The sequence below is a fragment of the Trifolium pratense genome, linkage group LG1 (assembly GCF_020283565.1).
Source record: "Trifolium pratense cultivar HEN17-A07 linkage group LG1, ARS_RC_1.1, whole genome shotgun sequence".
Classification (NCBI taxonomy): Eukaryota; Viridiplantae; Streptophyta; class Magnoliopsida; order Fabales; family Fabaceae; genus Trifolium; species Trifolium pratense.
The window spans coordinates 5,562,414-5,583,728 of record NC_060059.1 but is presented as its reverse complement, the minus strand read 5'-3'; the positions used below and the strand labels follow the sequence as shown (position 1 = coordinate 5,583,728).

General features: G+C 34.7%; 3 protein-coding genes across 3 annotated transcripts; 1 reads left to right on the top strand and 2 right to left on the bottom strand.

Moving 5' to 3' along the window:
• Positions 1 to 2,490: 2,490 nt before the first annotated feature.
• On the top strand, positions 2,491 to 5,968 carry LOC123891646 (meiotic recombination protein DMC1 homolog). Its single transcript, XM_045941563.1, has 15 exons — positions 2,491 to 2,563; positions 2,671 to 2,756; positions 3,068 to 3,159; positions 3,263 to 3,334; positions 3,433 to 3,471; positions 3,614 to 3,671; positions 3,793 to 3,838; positions 3,933 to 3,978; positions 4,226 to 4,287; positions 4,409 to 4,475; positions 4,574 to 4,666; positions 4,765 to 4,833; positions 4,920 to 4,998; positions 5,127 to 5,293; positions 5,568 to 5,968. The coding sequence occupies exons 1-15, from the start codon at positions 2,547 to 2,549 to the stop codon at positions 5,610 to 5,612; spliced, it is 1,038 nt and encodes a 345-aa protein (XP_045797519.1). The 5' UTR covers positions 2,491 to 2,546; the 3' UTR covers positions 5,613 to 5,968.
• A 13-nt stretch (positions 5,969 to 5,981) lies between these two features.
• Positions 5,982 to 8,630, bottom strand: LOC123891652 (stem-specific protein TSJT1-like). Its single transcript, XM_045941569.1, has 4 exons — positions 8,237 to 8,630; positions 6,965 to 7,205; positions 6,750 to 6,870; positions 5,982 to 6,456 (listed from the first exon to the last, which is right to left on the bottom strand). The coding sequence occupies exons 1-4, from the start codon at positions 8,434 to 8,436 to the stop codon at positions 6,266 to 6,268; spliced, it is 753 nt and encodes a 250-aa protein (XP_045797525.1). The 5' UTR covers positions 8,437 to 8,630; the 3' UTR covers positions 5,982 to 6,265.
• A 3,655-nt stretch (positions 8,631 to 12,285) lies between these two features.
• On the bottom strand, positions 12,286 to 21,102 carry LOC123899174 (protein GFS12). The gene is made up of 16 exons (XM_045950247.1): positions 20,774 to 21,102; positions 20,586 to 20,677; positions 17,977 to 20,094; positions 17,519 to 17,846; positions 17,193 to 17,408; positions 17,023 to 17,095; positions 16,723 to 16,928; positions 16,565 to 16,627; positions 15,888 to 16,096; positions 15,641 to 15,752; positions 14,989 to 15,507; positions 14,122 to 14,432; positions 13,783 to 14,026; positions 13,606 to 13,679; positions 13,103 to 13,241; positions 12,286 to 12,510 (listed from the first exon to the last, which is right to left on the bottom strand). The coding sequence occupies exons 1-16, from the start codon at positions 20,900 to 20,902 to the stop codon at positions 12,358 to 12,360; spliced, it is 4,986 nt and encodes a 1,661-aa protein (XP_045806203.1). The 5' UTR covers positions 20,903 to 21,102; the 3' UTR covers positions 12,286 to 12,357.
• Between the last annotated feature and the right edge of the window lie 213 nt (positions 21,103 to 21,315).

The window sequence follows — 21,315 nt, the reverse complement described above, 5'->3', positions numbered from 1 at the left end:
GTTGCTTCAAATTCTGGCTTGCCCACTCCAAGTAGAGAGTTGATATATGCGGGCCTGGCCGTAGGCCTAAGTCACGTATATCCTAATTGAAAGACATCGCGTGAGGCTGGCTTAACAGAGCAACGTAACTTTCAGCTCTCAACAGTGGAGGGATAACAGGCTGTTGTACTTCTGGCCCAATTTGCCTAGTGAGCCTAGCTACTTGAACCACCGCTTTTTGGATTCTGCTCTTTAGGCTCATCATAATGCTCACGGCCACTCATAAATCTAACTTTCCCATTCAAAACGGTTCGCAAGTTATCTTATGAATCATCTCAAATCTTGCACTTTTTGTACTTTCACTTCTTCAACACTAAAAAGTTAAGATTTCTTCCAAATTGTGATTGGTAGATAACTTCTAAAACTTCAGTTGACTGCGTTTTTACTTTTCTGTTTTAGAATTTTAGTTATAATTTTTTTAATGTTTTATTTTGTGATGCATTTGTAAGCATGGTTGAACTTCCCATTGATTTGAAATCGGACATTTTTAAACTGAACTGACATTGCTCAATTTGAGGTGCATGTTACTATTGCAAAACACTTTTTCACAATAAAAAACATAAGGTTCCAGATTATTCGACTAAATTGCATAATTTTAAACAAAAATGTTGATTTACTCTTTAAAAGTAAAATATATCTCAACATCCTGGCATTATAAATGCTGTTTATATATGTCTTCACATTCATTTTTTTTTTCAACACTATCAAAAATATCTTTCTAAGTGACCATCCAATCATTCAACAATTTTAAACTATCATTTTTTTATACAAACTATTTCATATTCTCTATTTTTCAAACAACTTCAAATTAAATAAATTCATACAAATATTCAAAACCAAATATACAAAATCACATAAATTAACATCATTCCATTTCCATGCTAATTTTTTTTTTCATAAGCTGTTATACACTAAACCATATTATTTCATCTATATTTATAAAATATCCATGCTATTTAGTAAAAATAATTTAAATAAAAAAGAAAGTAATCCACAAAAATAGGAGATTTGACCAATTAGATTTTGACTTACCATACATTGGGTAGTGAGTGGTTATTATTTTGAAGAGTTACATGATGCCATATAAATTCTTGTGTTTTTTGTAAACAATCTATCTTAACAAATAACAATAAGCATTTTTCTTTATAAAAATAGTATTAGCAAGAGGTCTAGTTTGGTTCTCTGGTTTGTCGATTTTTAATATTGAAAATTGAGAATCAAACCAAACTAGTTCGACTTTCTTTGGTTCAATTTAGTTTTTTATTCGAATCAAACTAAATCGGTTTGGTTTGACCGGTTTTGTTTGAACCGCTTACACCCACCCTTACAACGACAGTCCCTACTACGAATTTAGCTATTTTTGCTCAACTGCAAGTCTCAAAATGAGGCATTCAACAACATTGTTTCAACCGCTTCAGTTTAGCCAGCTCATGAAGAAGTCCACTACTAGCAGCAATACAATGGTTCTTAATGTGGATCACAACGCTTTAACTAACCCGAGTAAAGCATGCAATGATGGACTGGTTATAAATTTTGAGGGAATTAACTTTTAATTTGTCTTTTATTGTAGTGTGAGTTTGTCCAATATTTTATATATAGAAATTCATGCCATTATGATTGGGATTAAGCTTTACTGGGAGGTTGGTTATAACAAACTGGTTTGTTTTTCTGACTCTCTCTTCGTGTAGTGTATTTGATGTCGAAGGGAGTGCCAAAACTCCACCATTATACAAGCTTTTTGGAACTCATTCTAGTTTATTTGAATAAGAATTGAAATATTTCATTTATCAAAACTCTTGCGAAAATATGCATACTAAATTGGGTATTAATCATAGAGTCTTTTGTTGCGCATAAACCATTACATTATCTCTCTTTAACCTTACTAGACTAGATAATGTCACTTCTTCCCGTCACATTCATCTTCAAGACATTTATGCGAAAAGTTTAATTTATTAAGTTAGAAGGAGATTTATCCCCCGGTATATCTCAGTTTTTTATTTTCTTAGTGATCGGAAAGGAGGGCGCCTATGTTACAAAAATGGAAGGCTATCACGATGGAGTTTTTGATTGTTTTTTTAAAAAAATGTAGTTTAGTTTTTTTTTTTCTCCTTTGCTTTTTTCTTTTGTTTTTTTTCTCATATAACAAAAATATATACATAATACGTCATTATAATTTTTTTCTTACTCTAATTTTTCCCTTCCTTCACACACACTCAGACTAACTTAATAATTAATAAAATATAACGAAAATCAAATATGAATTATGAAAAAATTTAAAAACCATGGAAGGGAATGAAAAAACGCGGGAACGTAACCGTTTTCTATGGCACTCACACGCACTTCATGACCTCTAACGTCTTAGCGAAGTTCTCATTTCCCGCCCTATATAAACACACACGCATTCCTTCACTTCTTCAAAATTCGTTCAGAATTCAAATCTCTCTCTCTCTCTCTCTCTCTCTCTCTCTCTCTCTCTGCGAATTCAAACTTTCCCTAAACAAACCACGATGATTTCAAGTCTCAAGTTAGTAACAGAAACTAGATCGATCCATTTCTTCTCCATTTCATAATTTCAACTCTATTTACATTTTAATCGGCTAATAATTTATCTGTTTCGTTTTTTCTTTCCAGATCCGAAGAATCCAGCGGTCAGTTGCAGCTGGTTGAACGTGAAGATATGGAAGATGAAGAAGACCTCTTCGAAGCCATCGACAAGCGTAATTTCTTTCAACTCTGTTTTACTATTTCTGATTTTCGTTTTTCTAGATCAACGTATGATAAATCGATCTCTTAATCGATTTTGTTAGATTCACTTTTCTACATAATTAATCGATTAATTAGAATTGTATAATCATCATTTTCGGCGATATTTTGTTTTCCTTCGCTTCGATTTTTCGAAAATTTCGACTAGTTAGCTTATACTGTTTCATTGAACAATAATATCAAGTTTCGAAAGAATAATTCTATGCTAGTTTCGTTATTGCTTAAACGTTTCAACTCCGATTCATAAGAGTATGCATCTTCGCAGTGATTTCGCAAGGAATTAATGCTGGAGATGTGAAGAAGCTTCAGGATGCAGGGATCTTCACCTGCAATGGCTTAATGATGCACACTAAGAAGGTTTAACTTTAATCACTTATCTGATTTGAAGATCTAGGGATTTTGAATTACTCTGAACGAACTTCAATCACTTACGTAATGTTGTTTTTTGTTTTTTCCGCAGAACTTGACCGGAATCAAAGGTCTATCTGAGGCTAAGGTCGATAAGATCTGTGAAGCTGCTGAGAAGCTTGTGGTTAGTGATTGTAACATCTGAAATCTAAGTTAGTTTAGAATAATTTTTCAACTCTTTATAATTTGATGTTTCTAATTTGATTTCTGCTTCCGATGCAGAATTCTGGTTACATTACCGGAAGTGACGCACTGCTCAAAGTATGTTGTTTAATTTGCATCTAATTTCTTAATTATAGATTCAATTTCGATCTGCATAACATTATAGAAATTTTGATTTACGTCTTAATTACTTGTATTTAAATTAAGTATTTATTTATTTATTTGTACTCTGTTACTGCAGAGAAAGTCTGTGGTTAGAATTACAACTGGAAGCCAAGCACTTGATGAATTGCTAGGAGGTGGCTCTTCAACTAGAATTTCGATTTTATAGTTTTGCATTTTTCTACTTATATGACTCGTTAATTTTGAATCCTGTTCCTAAATATTTTCTCTCTGAATTTCTTTTTAACGTTTGAAAAGGTGGAATCGAGACACTGTCAATTACGGAAGCATTTGGAGAATTCCGGTAAGAATACAAACATATGTATGTTTTCTGATATATTTTGTTCGTTTTCAGTTTCAGAAGAAGTTCATTCTAACAATAGGACTTTATATTTCAGATCTGGGAAAACACAACTTGCTCATACTCTCTGCGTTTCCACTCAGGTTTACTTTTATAATCCATCCTTGGTTACTGCATATTAGGTGTTTGTTAAAAATAATATTAATGAGTATTTGATTTTTGAATTTGTCATTTCAATTGCTTATCTTCTCTATTCTATGCCAGTGTTTTTTCTAAATCAGTGTTTGTATCTCTTATTGTGTGCATTCATAGCTTCTCAATCACTATTTTTAATGCGTACAGTACTAGCCTTATCTTCTCGCACATTGAAATGTTTGTTGTATACTACAGCTGCCAACTAATATGAGGGGAGGCAATGGAAAAGTTGCTTACATTGACACAGAAGGAACTTTGTATGCTTTTTACTCTTTGTATTTTAAAAACTATTATGAATTTCTAGTTTGATAAAACTTGTGATTTTCTTTTCAATTGATACTCACCTAGCACAATGTTTTATGTTCATTTGCACTGTAGTCGACCTGACCGTATTGTTCCCATAGCTGAGAGATTTGGCATGGATCCAGGGGCTGTACTGGACAATGTAAGTTTCCTTTGTTTAATGTATATGTATCATAGTTAGGTCCTGATAGTGAATATTTTGGTGCTGACTGCTTACCAATTTCTGTTTGTGACTGCAAGATTATCTATGCTCGTGCCTACACTTATGAGCATCAGTATAACCTTCTCCTTGGTTTGGCTGCTAAAATGTCTGAAGAACCATTCAGACTTCTGGTGAGATGTTTACTAATGAAGTTGTATAGAGTTATCTTCTGTTGCAATATCATGTTATGTGGACATTTGACACTGACAGATTATATATTTTTTGGTAGATTGTGGATTCAGTGATTGCCCTGTTTCGGGTGGACTTCACAGGAAGAGGAGAACTTGCTGAGCGCCAGGTCTGTGAGTCTGTAATTTACATGCACCAACAGATTTTTAATCCCTTTATATCGGCTTTTACTAAAATGAACAAGCTATTTTGCAGCAAAAACTGGCACAGATGCTTTCTCGACTGATTAAGATAGCTGAGGAATTCAACGTTGCGGTTTATATGACAAATCAAGGTAAATTCTGCTCCGGTTGAATGGATTGCTTCCCTGTTAATATTTCACTCCAAAGTTCCAACTGATTAGAATCTGAAAGCTTTTGTTTATATCATTTGCTTATCTGCACAATAATATTTTGGTTGCAGTCATAGCTGATCCAGGAGGTGGTATGTTCATAACTGATCCAAAGAAACCAGCAGGAGGACATGTGCTAGCCCATGCAGCCACAATAAGGCTGATGTTCAGGAAAGGGAAAGGTGAACAGCGTGTTTGCAAAGTGTTTGATGCCCCAAACCTGCCAGAGGCTGAAGCAATATCCTTTACCAGAGTTTTCACCCTTGAAATAATAGACATTCATTGAACTAAAAATGACTTTAGCTAACTAAAGTTTTGTGGTTTAACTTCATAATCTGGCCCAAATCAATAATTAAGCAGTTGTGGTAGTTAATACAACTTGAAATTAAATTTAGATAATTATAAATAACCAGATGCCTATCATCATGGCCGTTGAAACCAAACTATAGTGCATTTGAGATTGAGGAGTCAGTTACCACTATTGTCTGCATGTTTTACCTTGACAGAGTTACGTCTTCCAGATAACAGCAGGGGGCATTGCTGATGCAAAGGACTAAGATTGATGATGCAAAGGACTGAAGGCATCTGCTTCCTACTTTTAAGACTATTCCACAAAAGAGGCTGAATAATTTTAGTATAACCTTAATCTTCTTGATAAATGCTTATATTTTGTATTAAAAGCGTTGTTGCTTGAACGCTTAGTATATTCCAGAAATATCATTTCAGTACCTTTTATATATGTTTCCTTTATATTAAGCAGCTGATATTTGGCAATTACAATGTAATTAAACATTTCAAAATCTCCAATGTCAATAGTGACTTTCTGGTGTTAGTCTGTTTGTGATATAATATCAATCACATTAACATTTTTAAGTAGGGCATAGATAAACCTACACTTTATGATGAAGGCAGTAAATAATCTTCACTTTATGATGAATCAGCGCGCAAGTCAATATTATTACATGATATGTGCCAATAGAGTGTGATCTCAATATTTGTTTGCAACATGTTCATCAAATCATATCTTAGTTCAACAAACTAATAGGATAAAGCTAAGTCTTGGTAGAGCCTCAAGTTATCATATGATGGTAACAGATGCCTCATTATCATACAAATGTATGATGGGAAGTAGGAACAAATGACCAGAACTAGAAAATTTAATCGAGTACAGCTATAATAAAAGTCTTAATTCAAACAAATAAAGTTGCAATCAGATGTTATTAGACCAGTTAGCAGCACTCCCAACCCTTGGCATGCCAGTTGATTCCTTCTTAGCCTCTGCATCCACCTTGAAAGTTGCACCACATACATCTCCAGAACTGTCAACCCTTGGTACAGGCTTCAATTCATTAAGCGGATGCTCAAAACTGCTCAAACCTCCAGATGTTGTAAAGTAACATCCTGAAATGAAACGTGATAAGATTTGTTACCTCTTGCATGAGACCATTGTTATGTACCATATGGAAGATAGAAGATATGCAATTGACATTCAAATTGCAAAGTAAACAATTATATAAAGGTGGTTGAGAAACAAAAGAAAACATCATTTGTTATCTATCTTAAAGGAAAGTGGAATTGAAATTCCGAAGTCATTGAACTCATCATTCTTTTCTTCCTCTCAATTCACTTTTATGTTCTTGTGCCATAATTTTCGAGAGGGAGGTCTAACTTTCCACAGCAGATCTAAATATTACCTTTTGGGAATGGTGCAGAAGATTTCCCACAGCTCTTGGTTATCGTCTCTATCTCATCCGAAAGAACAACATTTCCATCAGCATCAGTTCCCCAGAAGAAGGGAACACTCCCATCAGCATCCTGTTGCACAGAACACCACCATATGGATACCAGGTTAGAGAAGCAAACAATTAGAAAATATGACAGCAAAAAAGATGGACCAAATATAACTCACCCCAGAAATAAATGCATTTTTAGAGCCACTGTCAAACAGAATAAATGCAAATTTTCCCTGGAAGTCTCTCACGACCTGAGAAGCAGGATAGGGGCCACGATCTCTTAGAGTTCTGTACGCCTCTATGACAATGATCACTTCATTTGCTGTTTTATTCAATCCATATTGTTGCTTAAGATTAGCAATATTCTCAAGGTGGCCTTGAAACAAGCAGAAAATGTCATCCACAACCGCAAACAGCCTACCAACATAAGAAAAGAAACATAAATAATAGGTTTGGTTTTCATGAAAGAGCATACATAATCTTTAAGCATCTAAATGTCTTTCACAAAATCAGTTAATGAAGTATTTATACCATAACAAATAAAAAAGAATGAGAAATTTCAGCTTAACATCAGAGATGAAAAATTAGGGATGTATTGCTCTAAGGTCTAAGCAGAAACCCCATTATACACTCTTTTTTATCTCATTAAAATTACAATAATATGAAGCATAAGGGGAGTCAGAACTCAGAACAACAAGTTAAAGTCGATATCATATTATGTGACCAAAAGGTTACAAATTAAAGTCGTGGAATCAATTTCTTACAAATTCAAGGTTGCCTTATAGCACTAGGTTGCCTTTTTTTAATACGATAACAAACAACAGAAAAAGGTGAAAGCATATGGTAGAAATATTAAAAAATGATATTGGAAAACTATATATCTTGGATTATCTACTACTAAAGTTGGATCATGGTAGGAGCTTTATAGTATTAGATCTGTAAATAAATAACAATAGAACTCTTGTATTATTTATAACATAACCAAAGTCCTAAGGGATTTTATATAATGATATAACATGGATTATTATTGGATTAACTTTTAGGCAAAAAAATTAATCCCTCCTTATGTCCTTGTCATAAAGTTCTCAATTCAAACAACTACATGCCAATGATTTTTCCAATATTAAATAACCTAACACATTAAAATGACTCACTGATTATGAAAAAAATATTCCTATGTTATTGTTTGATTTGAGAACGACAAAGATAAAAGCTTGTCCTTAATTAAATATCATTATCAAATATCAATCAAACAGTATATAAACTACAGAAAAATCAACTATACACCCTTAACCCACAAGATAATCAAAGAGGTTTCAACTTTAACCTAATAACCCAGATCAAGAAAATAAAATATTGAACTAAAGTATAGCATAAAACACATAAAAATTGGATTTTTATTATTTAACAATCGAAATAATGAAGAAAAAATAAAAGGGGTAGTGAACCTTGGGAGGAGAAAGTTCTGTTGATGAAGAGAATAAGCTAAGATACCAGAAGGGCCAAGGTTAACGGTGACAGGAGAAGGGTAAACAGATGAGAAGTGTTGTGCCAGAAATCCGTCTTTTAAGGCTGAAACAGAGTTTGAGTCAGGGCTTTGAAGACCCTCTGGGCTCTTAGCAACAGATTTATCAAAAATCGCTAACATTTTTTTTTGTAGATCGTTGAAAGAAAATGAAGGATGAAAAGAAAAAGTAGTATGATGAAGATGAAGATGAAGATGATTCTGTGCAGAGAAAGAGGTTAATATAAGGTTATGGTGTTGTGTGTTGTGTTGTGTATGTGGAATGGGATATCAATTACCCATTATACCCCGGACTTTTTGGAATTATTTTCCGAAATTGTATGCTTATTGTGATATATGTTTCCTTTTCTATGGTCATGTTCTTACCCTTTTTTGTTTTCAGTGAAAAATAAGTTCTTACCATTATAAAACAAAATTAAAATAAGTTCTTACCTTTTTTTAATTAAAAAAATGGTTTATTCTCTCGTCACATCTCTCTATTTATGTACTTTTTACATTTTTTATTTTGGAATAAGGATGGACATTTTTACTTATTTTAAAATATGATCATTTTAGAGAAATTCTTGGTAATGACTTAATTAAGAATTTCTTTTTATTTTATGCATTTATCTCTTTCGAGAGTTTAGTTTCTATTAAACATAGATTATCTCTTTCTAGATTAATATTGTCATTGTCATTTTGTTTATTTATCTAAAAAAAGTATAGATTAATTTTTTTTTTGAAGAGGCTAAAATGAGATATATTAACAAACAGTCTGCTTAGCACAAGATGTGCCAAAGTAGACTAAAAATTTACAACATGTCACAGAAAGAAAAGCCACCCAAAACAAAACAAATCATACAAGACCCAGACATAATAAAGGACTAGACCCCCATCTATGGTAGTTTGAGACTAAAGTAAAATTCGTCGTCTTCAACCACCGATAAGAAAAAAGTTTGATCTTGTCCAACATCTGATGCAAAGTACTAAATGAGCCACTGAACACTCTGTGGTTTCTCTCTGTCCACATTACCCAAACACTAGCCAGCCAAATAAGCTGCAAAAAAGTATAGATTAATAATAGTCTATTTGATATAATTTTCTCAATCTATAAATATTTTTTCATAGAGATAATTTATCTTTTTTGTATAACCTTAACGTTAAGTTTATAACGCAACAAATGAATATGGTTGTTTACTCCCCTTATGAGAGTGATCATTTCTTTTCCTAGTCACTGATCCTTTAATTTTGTATCTCTATATGTTGAATTTTTAATTAATAATTAATAATGGAATGAGTTAAGATTATTTGTTGAAAAAAAATCATTTTAAAATAAAGCTTTGTCAGACGCACACAAGCTGAAAGATGGTTTCATTTTTAAAATTGGCAATGGGGAAACGAGTTTCTGGTTTGATTTTTGGGTTCTTAAAGAAAGATTGTGTACGGTTGTGCCTTTTGTTGCAATTCAAGATACAGCCGCAAAGATTAACGATGTTTGGCAGAATGATATGTGGAATTTGCGATCTCTATATACGCCTCTACCTAACAACGTTGTTACTGCAATTACATCTATTCGGCCCAGGATTGTGGAACATCTGCCTGATGTCTGGACTTGGATTAACTCAAGCTCGGGGTTATACTCAGTTAAGGATGCTTATATTTGGCTATCAAATCCAGCGTCGTTAAATGACCATGTAAACTGGCAGTGGATTTGGAAACTTCAGCTCCCGACGAATATTCAATTTTTTACGTGGCAATTAATTCATGGATCAATTCCGGTGCGAGCGGTGCTGCACCACAGACGGGTCTGCAGTACCGATATCTGTCCGCGCTGTTCAGTAGCCCCGGAAAGCATTGATCACTGTCTTTTTCGATGTGCAGTTTCAGCTCGTTTATGGCGTGAGTGCGGTCTGAATATTTCTCCCAGAAACTCTCAAGATGAGGATAATTTTTCTTGGTATAAGAATCTTGGAAAGAAACACGGGACTTTCTTTTTTATTGTTCTTTGGGTGGTCTGGTGCGTGAGGAACGATATTATCTTCAACAACCATATCGAGAGTATTCATACTAGTATGGCAAAAATCTTTTCTCTGGAGAAATCCTGTGATTCTGTCTTCTCTACTACGAACACGTCACCGATCACTTCTGTCAATCCAAGATTAGTAGCTTGGTCTAGGCCTACGGAAGGAACCATGTGTCTTAATGTGGATGGTAGCTTGCTGGGCACTACAAATACAGCCGGGTATGGTGGGCTGTTGCGTAACAATAATGGTGACTTTATTTTGGGTTTTTACGGTGTTGCAACAGTTCAGAGCATTTTATTCGCCGAGCTTATGGCGGTGCTACATAGCTTACAAATTTGTTGGGAGAATGGGTTCAGAAGAATCATTTGCTTCTCAGATTCGCTTCAGGCAGTTAATTTAATTCGGGAAGGAGTCTCAGCTCATCACCGGTTTGCGAATGAAATCTTTAGCATCCGACAACTAGTTGATAAAGATTGGGATGTAGTTCTTGAACATACGCTCCGAGAAGGTAATGCTTGTGCGGATGTGCTGGCCAAGATGGGTGCTCGCTCTAACTTGCCATTAGTGAAAATTACTTCACCTCCTAGTGAACTCTCTATGCCTCTTCTCGCTGATGCGCAGGGTGTAGTTTTCATTCGGGAGTAATTTTTTCTTTTTCTTTTTTTCTCTATTGTAACCAAAAAAAAAGACGCACACAAGTAAATTACTTGTGCACTATATGCATGCTTCTTTTCTACTATTAGATCAACAAAGTGCACACATAAATTACTTTTGCATCAATTATTTTTCACCATTAGTATAATAATTTCTTATTGAATTAAATGGTGAAATTTATTCATTTAATGGCAAAAACATACTTGTGTATGATGTCTAACTCGTCTCAGATGTGAATTAACCCTTATTTAACTTCAAAGTGAGATTTATTGGTCCAATAGTGAAAAGTTATTTGAATATGATGTAAGACTTATCTCACTTATGCACCATATAATTTGCCTAAAAAAATAAAAGATGGTTTCTTGTGGGTGATCCTCCCAATGCTAAAACTTCTTCCAATTTATTTTTTGGGTTAAATACAATTTTATTCCTCCTTTTTAAAAAATAAAATAAAATTAGTTCTCCTATTTTAAAATTTTAAAGATGATTTTTAGTACCCTAGTTTTACTTACTTTTTTGCTGCTTCTAAATTTTGGTCCCAATATCATTTATGGGTATTTTTTATGATCTGACTGATCTATTTATTTATTTATTTATGATGTGTCATTGCTTATTAGACCACATTAAATATTCATGTTGTGTCAAAAATGAATAAGCTACACCGTCAAAATACAACCAAAAAAATGAGATAGAAGAACAAAATTTAAACAAACGTAAAACTGGAAGATACAAAAATAGATTTTTAAAATAAAGAAAACAAAACTTTATTTTTATAAAAAGAAGGGGGAAAATGCATTAAATCATATTTTTCTTTTCTTTTTTTTAATGAGAAAACTTATTCCAAATATGTTCCACCTAAAGACACCTGGGAAGAGATGGTACACAAATTGTCCAATAACAAAAGATAATCACAACTCCTATATGGATCAAAATTGATGTAATTTCCCTTATTTAAAATTGAAACTCATCTTTGACTGAAACATTAGAACCACTTGTTTACAATCTAGATGTTCTCCCAGTAAAATATTAATTTATTTGCAAGGGTCGGTTCCCACTTCCCAACATTAAACGTTAAACTACTCATTGAAATGGGTATTGGTGATTAACATTTGCCAAACATATGGTATAATAAAGAATAACAAATATCCTCTGAATAGTAAAGTTCCCGTGAGTTTAGCTCAGTTGGCACGGACATTGCATATTATTGTAGGGATTGGGGTTCAAACCCTGATACTTCCACTTATTCATCTTAAAAGGTGAAATTCTAGTCAGTAGGCTATTTGATCAAATTAAAAAAAAAAAGTAAGATGAAGACTCGAGTTATAACACACAAAGTAGTGGATATGTGTACCGTTGAATCATAATTAATTATAACAAGAAAGCATATTTAACAACAGATTCTCAAATAACCATCTTCTGTTCCAATAAGAAACAATCTAGAGAAAGGAAGTATACTAATACTTGATAATGCTGATAAGCTTCTCATTCCATTATCAGAAGAAACATAGAGTTTCTGGGGGATAATATGATGCTGCCCATCCTGTGTCATGAAACCAAATAATCATGACCAAAGTTTTGAAAAATCTATATATCATCATTAAACAATGGCATCAAGCACAAATGAATGAAGCCATACAAGGATGTATAACATATGCAACTGAAAGCTTTACGGCATCTATCGAATTAGAAAATTTTCAGTACTTCCTCAGTATATACTCTCTGACAAAAATTTCACTGCTTTCACTGCTCTCTCAAAAATTTAAAATAAGGCAAATCACATGAAATGCTTCCTGTTATGATTTCAGCGGAGAGGGTATGTTAAGGGAGGACTGAAAAAATTTCCTTATCAAGCAGCATATGCATTGCACTCCCTTAAATCTATTAAGAGATGATTGGCAGGAAAGGTGAGTTATATATAAATGTTTTCAGTACTGGAGAGTGGAATCTATTTAGACAAGCAAAGGGAAAATAAAAACGCATTTAAGTAACATTGGTATAACCAAAGCAAGAATGAAGAGTTATTTTGACGTTTAAAATAATAAAATTAGGTGCTAGACATGCAAAATCTACAAACCCTTTTTAATTCCTATCCTCATCACGTCAGTGTGAGCCTCAAAAAAAGAGAAGCATACCGTTTCAATGGCAGATTTAGACAAGGAAAGAAGTCCAATCCTATTCCGGGAAATTGAAATAACATCTTGGCCCCAAATGGAGAAACTGGATATGCCATCTGAATGACCTCTGAAAATAATGGGCTGTGATGGTGAATTCCTGCACGAGTAATTAAGAGATGAGCTACAGGATATATCTATCCAGAAATGCGAAAGAAATCTTGTCATTTTTATTTAGTTTCTTCTTTAGGAATATATCTTCAAATAAAATGCACAATATATCAAGCAGACTGCAGAGGACTTAAATGTATGAATTTACTAGAGTGTAGGTCAAACAAGTTTTTTTTTTTTTTTTATCATTTTGATTACTAGGAAACTAAAGAATTTCCTAGGGTGCAATTATATGCGTCTATATCTTGTAAAAACATTCTTACTGTGGAGTTTATAAATCATCAAGTAGGTGTATATGTATATGACATAAAGGGAGATAATATAGGAACAGGTATAATGACAGATGCACTTACATTCTCAAGTCCCAGACTCGTAAAGTTCTGTCCAGAGAGCTGGAAATGAGTAGATGTTCTTCAGGTGATGCCAACTGTAAACAAAGACATTGATGAAGCTGTGAGTAAAATCAGATCATGAGTAAAATCAGATCATGTAGTCCCTAATATTTTGTAATTTGAACATAGCTGAAGTACCTTAGTCACAAATCCATCATGAGCACGCCAAGAAGCAACGACATTTCCACTCTTTACATCAAACAATTTACAGTGACCAGAACTTAGTCCAGTTGCAATTAAAGATGATGAGGTGGAAACTCCACCTGCTTGTGCCTTGTTAGAACCAGAGGAACAAATAGCAGAAATAAGTGAATGAAAACTAGATTCGTTAGATTCCCCCCTCCAAATATGAAGCTTTTGACCTCGAGCAACATCAAAGAACCTGTAGAATAAAGATAAAACATGAAGTTGAAGGGCATCGGCATATTTTCTAATGTGTATCTGATTGAAATGGGAATTAAAACAGAATTAATTCACCTGAGAGAGCCATTTCCAGTGCCGGCTACAAGAGTTTCAGCAGAGTCTAACAGATGCATACAAGTATAAAGGCTTGAATCAAAAGCACCAGACAACATTCCATTCGATAGAGTATTCAAATTAAGGACATTTGCCTGTTCACTGGTCATTTTTGGCACAGATGCTGAATGGTTCGTGGGATGGCCAGATTCTGTTTCAGACTCGGCAAATACTGATATTTGCTTCCCTGTTTGACTATTCCAAATATGAATCGTTCCATCGCAAGATGCCACTCTTCCACTAGATGATAAAATGCAAATATCGTTCACAACCTAAAATTTGAGATGAATAATAAGTCCTACATTCATAGGAAAAGTTACTGTAGAAAAAGACAAATTGAAAACCCATTTGAAGCAGAAAAATCTATAAGCATAGCTAAATTCAAGGTCAAGGGGTAATTATTACGATAGGCTATACTAATAGTTGCATTTTATTTCACTAATTACATAAAATTATACTACAACAGGTTTTGTTTAAAATCTTCATTCATCATGCTTCACTTTTTAGTTAGCACAGTTGATACCATAGCTGAAAAAACCTATAAGCACAGCTCAACTCAAGGGTAACTGTTACAATTGGTTATACTAATAGTTGCATTTTACTGCACTAATGCTTAATACATCCAATTATACCACAGCTCCTTCTGTATAAAATCATTAACCATCATGCTTCACTTTGCAGTTAGCATACCAATACCATAGTTGAAACTTGACCAGTACTGAATAGCTCACCCCAATGGAAATATATAAATACTACAGGGATGTACACCAAGCAATAGTTCTCTAAGGTTGAAGAGTGTTATTTTCAGGAAAAAAAAATAAAGCAAACCTCCTCATGACCATAATAGCCTGACAGACAGTTAGTTCGGCTTAATTCCCACTTCAGAACAGTTCCTTTATATCCTTGGCCAATTCCAGCAGTAAAAACGGTAGATTCATCCTGATGAACAGCCAGAGACCTCACTGCTCCATGATGTGCACGTACAGAGTGGATTACAGATGCTCTGATCTTCCATGGAAGATCGTCTTTTTGGATCCCCACCCGCCCAAGAAATGCAGGGCCATCCCAGATGGTGGCTGGACTAGGGAACCAAAACCACGGTTCCTGGTTCAGTTGGTTTGACATTCCTTCTTGCATTACTACTGGGCTTTGATGAACTTTAAACGGTCTTCTCTGAATTAAATTTTTGGCACCTCTACTTCCCTGGGATTGTGGAATTGACCATCCAACCCCATTGAGCAACAACTTTGCTGGATTGTATTCAGAGGTGAATCCCTGGGAAGTTGCAGGTCTTCTAGCAATGTTATTTTCTGAGCCAATTCTTGATGATTCTCCTGCATATTCCCACTGAACCACAATGGGTTTAGAAAAACAAAAAAGAAAGATGTACAGAGGCTATGTGACAGAAATTATCAAATTGACAAAAACTAAAAAATTCTTATATGGGAGGAAATAAGAAACAAATGTAAACATAGGTTACCTTCCAGTTATGACGGCGTAGAAGTTGTTGTTCAAGAAGCAACCATGTAGCACAACATTGACGAAGTTTCTCTATCCCAAGAAGAGATGCAAATGAGGTATAGAGAAGCAACCTGCGTATATAAAAAGGGTTTAGTACAATAATTTTCTCCCCCCTCCTTTTACCTAGATTTGTTATACTTTAAATAGCCGGGAGAGCGGTTTCTCCCAGCATAAAACCTACTTTGGAATTGAGTTTGGACACTCACACTAGATCCATACGACTCTCAATTTGGAAGTCCCCTCCAGTTTTTAATTTGGTAACCTTCAAGTTTCTGCTGACAGTAGTCGAACCTTTAGAAATTTCCTGGGAGAAAGCAAGCTCATCAAACAGTTCTTTAAGTTTTGGAAGAATATGCAATGCCGTCAAGTCTGCTCCCACCCGTTGACAAATTTCAAAGAGAGTAGTAGCAGCAACCTGACAACAGAAGGCAACTAAGTTATTTTTAAGCAACTAGTTAATGGACAAGATGACTTAAGGAAATTAAATGGTTCAGACATCACCATAGCATCAGGACAGGATACAAGCCAAGTAAACTGTTTGAAATATAAATTCAGAGAATTGCACAACACACACAAATAATTTGGAAGAAATGCCATAGTGTGTTAATATGTTTTAGGTGCAATGCTTGGTTTCAAAACTGAAGAGCCAAGGCACAAACCTCTATCATTGACACCATAACGACTCTTCATTTTGGTCATTCTAATTAAAACAAGGCATAAAAAAAATCCTAGCATGTTCATGTAAAACTGTAAATCCTTAGTAACTTGTGATTGAAAAGCAACATGTCCTTGGTAAAGGGTAAAGCTAAGATGCCTTTTAAAGCCAATGGATCCAAGAAAAGGGTGACAGATCCAAAACAAACCAATGAAGAATTTGAAGAACCTGAAGCACGGCAATTTCCATATGTTTCTGCTTAAGAACCCCAATGTGTATGCAACTTATGTCCTGTGTATTCACAATGCATTCAATAATTAATTGTTATACAACATTTACTGGAAATTAAAGCATTTTGAAGCCAAAAAAGAATAAAAAACACACACTTCAAGCAGCTCCTTTACAATGACTTCTTCTGTCAAGAAAGCTACAAGGCCATCTAAAGTCATCATACAATCAACAAGGGCTAAAGAACTCCAGCTCTGGACAGGATTAGGCTTATTCATGCATGACACGTCAATGAAGGATCGGATAACATTTTTCAGTAATGGAAGCATCTGTTTAACAATAAAGTATTCCCCAAAAATACCCCCTGGGAAGTCAAAAAAAAAATGAAAGGGGGTTAGAACTGGAGATCTCCCTAACAAAAATAAGGAAAAATACACAATTCAATCAACTAAGAATACCAATTCTGACCAGCACATCAATGCCATCTACACACAGTCCTTTCCCAAAGCAGTGAACAAGAGGCAAGATAGTCTGATTCAATAAAACAATAATGATTTCACCTAAGTGGGAGTGCATGCATGTGGACAGAGTAAAACATTACTGAAGGTTGTTGCAAAACTGAAATTACCTGATTGATGGTAATTGGTACACCAATCTCCTCACTAGAACCGATTAGTAGCACTGAAGCAGATGCAGCTGAATTTTTATCCGGAGAAATATACAAGTTTGATAAGACCAACGGGTGAATAGTTTCCAGGTATGCTTGTTTACCAACTCGGTTCCATATTTCACGTACAAATGAATCTTGTAAAAGAGAAACCTTTAAATGTAAATAACCTGTGTTCTGCAAAAAGATGTCTAAATATAAAGTCTGAAGAATTTTTTAAGAAAATAAAAGATAGAAAAGACATCTGCAGACTAAATAAAATTCACAAAATGAAGTAAGCAACTAGCCTGTAAAATTTTCTGTATGGTTGGCAATATTAATATTTCCACTGCTTGTGCTGTTAAGCATTTCATTAATTCCTCCAGTAGTACGTATGCCCATTCAGTTTCAGCATCACTCACAGCATTCACTATAAGTGGCATGCAATAAGTAGCACACATTTCAGTTGCAAAAGCACCCATCTGCCTGAGAGCTCCCTGCTTTGCAAGATTTGCAGCAAAACGAAGACGAGATTCATCTTTAGCAACAAGCTGAAGTGGAGCAAGAAACAAGTAGGAGGACTTGACAGTTTTTGGAAAATAAGGTGATTCCAAAAGAATTTTGGCCGATGGCCTCCTGTATAGAAAAATAAATAAATGATATTTCAATAACTTAATAGAAAAAATAAGCCCACGGAAAGCATACCTAATAGGACAAACACATGCATTCAGTTGCAGAATGCAGATGTACACATGTGCATTAATACCTCGTCCAATCTGTTTGGATGCATGCTTCAACAAGCATTCTAACATGAGGAGGAAGTTCCTGCAGAAATCCTGGTAATGTTCCATCCTCCAAGTACATTTCCAATGAGATTGAATCAAAGAGCGGTCTGCAAAGATGAAGTTCTGCCAAGAGACAACCGACAGAAAATATGTCCCTTGCAATATCTTCAGAGGCAAGTCTTGAAGAAGACAATTTCTGCCTCCAGAGCAGCAAGTCTGGATATCCTAAAGAGGCTTCATCTTCATCTTTCATATGTTGAAGAAAAGATATATGATTGATTTTATATGGCATCCAATAATTTTTGTCAACCAATACACCGCTTATATTTTTACTAAATGTGCCTGCTGTTGGATCTCCCAGAGATGAGGTGTTCTTCCTTTTCATTTGACTTAATGGGTAACAGTAACAAGCATTCAAATGCCTAGCATGTTCTGAAAATGAAGATGCTTGTTCCAATTCTTGTAGATAAGCAGTTTCAGATAGAAGAGATGTCTCTCGCTGCATTTCATTTGTTTGGGTCAAAACTTTGACATATTTATTTGACCCGTCGTTACGTGTTATTCTTGCAGTAGCATGACGTATGGGGTGTGGCCTCATAAAGAGCTGACGACGTCCGGTTGATCTTGGCATTATGGATTCTGATTGAGTAAGCATAACATTCTTAGCAACAATTGCGGCCTGCCCAGACATTTTGTACCCAAAGATTATATCTATCCAGTGATGGAGTTGAAATGACACCCTATTACTTTCCAATGCATCACGATGCAATTTAATGAAATCCTCAGGGCTCTCTGCCCAAGAAGGTATGGCCAAATCAGCCATACCATCATTTATCGACCTAAAAATTTGGGCATCGCAATAAAACTCTGGAATGCATTCATCGGGTGTCCATTGATAAAGCCTCTGCATTGAGGAAGGATATTCATTAGGTTCATACACTGAACGAACAGCCATTCGAAGAACACTCAAAGGCAACCTTCTTGCTTTATAACTGCAGACAGCCAATTCAGACAGACATTCATCTGATACGTGATGAGGGATTTCAGACGTTGAATAGGTGAAATCCAACTGTTCATCACCTTTTGCCAAACGCCATTTGCTCTTGCTTAAGTCCCGCCACCCTGCATCACAACTATCATCGGGTTTTGAGCTAAAATCGACAACCCAAGGCATTACTGGATGAAATGTATGGTCCCCCCACCTTCTTCCTGCTAATCTGTTTAAGATGAGTAGATACTCAAAATTACTTAGTTCTCCTTTCCACCACTGATGAAAGCTTGAATGCCAATCTATTAATGGGGAAAGCTTTAGATCAGCATAAAGATCATTAGAATGACAATCACCATTACAACAACCAATTTTTGCACGTTTTGAATTATCACTTTCACTATCTTGCAAAGTTAAATTAGACTCCAATACAGGTTCATTCCATAATCTCAGCCAAGACCATAATGAGTCAGTCAACATGATATTGGATGGGCATATATTACCATGGGAAACCCCTAAACCATGCAAGTACAATAGAGCTGAGAGTACCTGATATATAAGAAATCTTCTATTCCAGTCAGACTTTAAGGCATTGGGGTTAAAATATAGAATACTTTCTAAGTTGTATGGAGTCTTCGGAAGCACCACCGTGTTAGTGCGGTCAGATGTTTTTAAAATTGCAAGTACAGGAGCTATGTTTGGATGCCTCAAAGAGCCTGGAAAGTTAGTTTCTTCAAATGATGGAAACCCAATTAAACTAAGGAAATTCATACTATCACGTCCAGATGCTTTTCCTCCAATGAAGAGATTAAGTGATTCTAACACATGATCTTCAGTTAACCCGGACAAGAAATCATTGGCAACCTCTTGAAGTACAGAATAGGAAGACTTTTCGACACGAGCAACTGGGGCAAGCGAAGCAGTTGTCCTCGAGCAAGAAAACCTTCCACAATGATTACAAGTCTTATTCTTGGACAGAGCTTTACCAGTTTCAGACTCATCAGATAAGGCAAATCCATTTCCACCATTAACTACATCATTATATTGGCTACCACCACTGTCAGGATCATCACTCTTAGTACTTTCACTACTATCGAAAATATATTCATTTCTGCAAACAGAACAATAGTTTATTACTTACAACAAGTATTAATAACCAACCATCAATTAATTTCACAACAATAAACCCAAACGATAAACAACTTGTGTGCGGCTTATGCCACAAGCACTATGTATAAGCTATTTCTATAGGAAAAGAGAAAATAAAGTTAAATTGTTTTCGTATAACCAAGCTATAAGCTGTTTTCACAAGCTATCTTAGAGAACTTATGAAAATAAGCTGAAAACAACTATTGAACAATGTCATAAGGTGTTTTCATAAGTTCTCCCAAACAGTTTCATAAAACTTACCCAAGTATATAAGCTCAAATAAGTCAATCCAAACAGACCCAATAACCAACAACAACAAAAAAACAATATTTTATAACAACTATTATTGCAAGAATGTATAAAAGCACAAACAAATCAAATAATAAGTCACAAAACCATTAAATTTAAACTAAATTAAAATAGTAATTCACAAAAAATGAAGAAGAAACTTACACATAATTGGTAAAACAATTGGTCTCATGATTAGAAATGTACTGCAATATAAAATGAGCGCTTGAAGCTTCACCACCAGCTGAACCAGTAATCTATTTTGCAAAAAACCAAAATTTAAGAAAATTAGATTGAAATTAAAGAAATTGATCTGAAAATGAAGAAATAGAGTAAGAGTAAGCGAAAGATACATTGAGAATAGCTGAGGATCCGAAAGGAAAAGGAGAATCGGAGATGGCATAATTGAAGACGAGTTGGTCGGAGAAATCTGAGTTGATTCGGTGTTGGAGACACTCGAAGCACTCGCTCTCTCCTTTCATTGAATCACTTTACTGAGTCAACTCGGGCGATTTTCTCATTTATTTCTTCTTCTTCTCCAAAAAGTTTATTGCAATGACAAAATTAACCTTTTTTGCATTTATTAGTTGAATTTTGTTGATTGTTATGAATATGATTAAGTTCTGTCTTGTTAAATTGCACCTACGGCTACCAGTCTTAGCAGGGGATGCTTCACTTCCCCATCATAGGTCTCTCACCAATGTATTATATGTTTTGTGGAATGGATTGAGTGTGTGCATGATATTATGGTGTACTGTCAGTATTATATTATTATTATTTTTTTTTGGAAAAAAAGTTTTTGATTTTTCCGGAAAAAAGTTTTCGATATTTTTTCGGAAAAAAAAAATCGATTTTTTTTCGGAAAAAAAGTTCCCGATTTTTGGGGGAAAAAGTT

What these genes read in the sequence shown, in the direction of transcription:
- LOC123891646 (XM_045941563.1), top strand. An exon ending in CAGGGGCTGTACTGGACAAT is followed by an intron (nt 4,476 to 4,573) that starts GTAAGTTTCCTT and finishes TGTGACTGCAAG; the next exon opens with ATTATCTATGCTCGTGCCTA. An exon ending in AAGAACCATTCAGACTTCTG is followed by an intron (nt 4,667 to 4,764) that starts GTGAGATGTTTA and finishes ATTTTTTGGTAG; the next exon opens with ATTGTGGATTCAGTGATTGC.
- LOC123891652 (XM_045941569.1), bottom strand. Translation starts at nt 8,436, where the DNA reads ATGTTAGCGATTTTTGATAAATCTGTTGCTAAGAGCCCAGAGGGTCTT. An exon ending in CAGAACTTTCTCCTCCCAAG is followed by an intron (nt 7,206 to 8,236) that starts GTTCACTACCCC and finishes TTATGTTGGTAG; the next exon opens with GCTGTTTGCGGTTGTGGATG. An exon ending in AAAATGCATTTATTTCTGGG is followed by an intron (nt 6,871 to 6,964) that starts GTGAGTTATATT and finishes TCTGTGCAACAG; the next exon opens with GATGCTGATGGGAGTGTTCC.
- LOC123899174 (XM_045950247.1), bottom strand. Translation starts at nt 20,902, where the DNA reads ATGAAAGGAGAGAGCGAGTGCTTCGAGTGTCTCCAACACCGAATCAAC. An exon ending in CCATACAGAAAATTTTACAG is followed by an intron (nt 17,409 to 17,518) that starts GCTAGTTGCTTA and finishes ATCTTTTTGCAG; the next exon opens with AACACAGGTTATTTACATTT. An exon ending in TACCAATTACCATCAATCAG is followed by an intron (nt 17,096 to 17,192) that starts GTAATTTCAGTT and finishes TTATTGAATCAG; the next exon opens with ACTATCTTGCCTCTTGTTCA.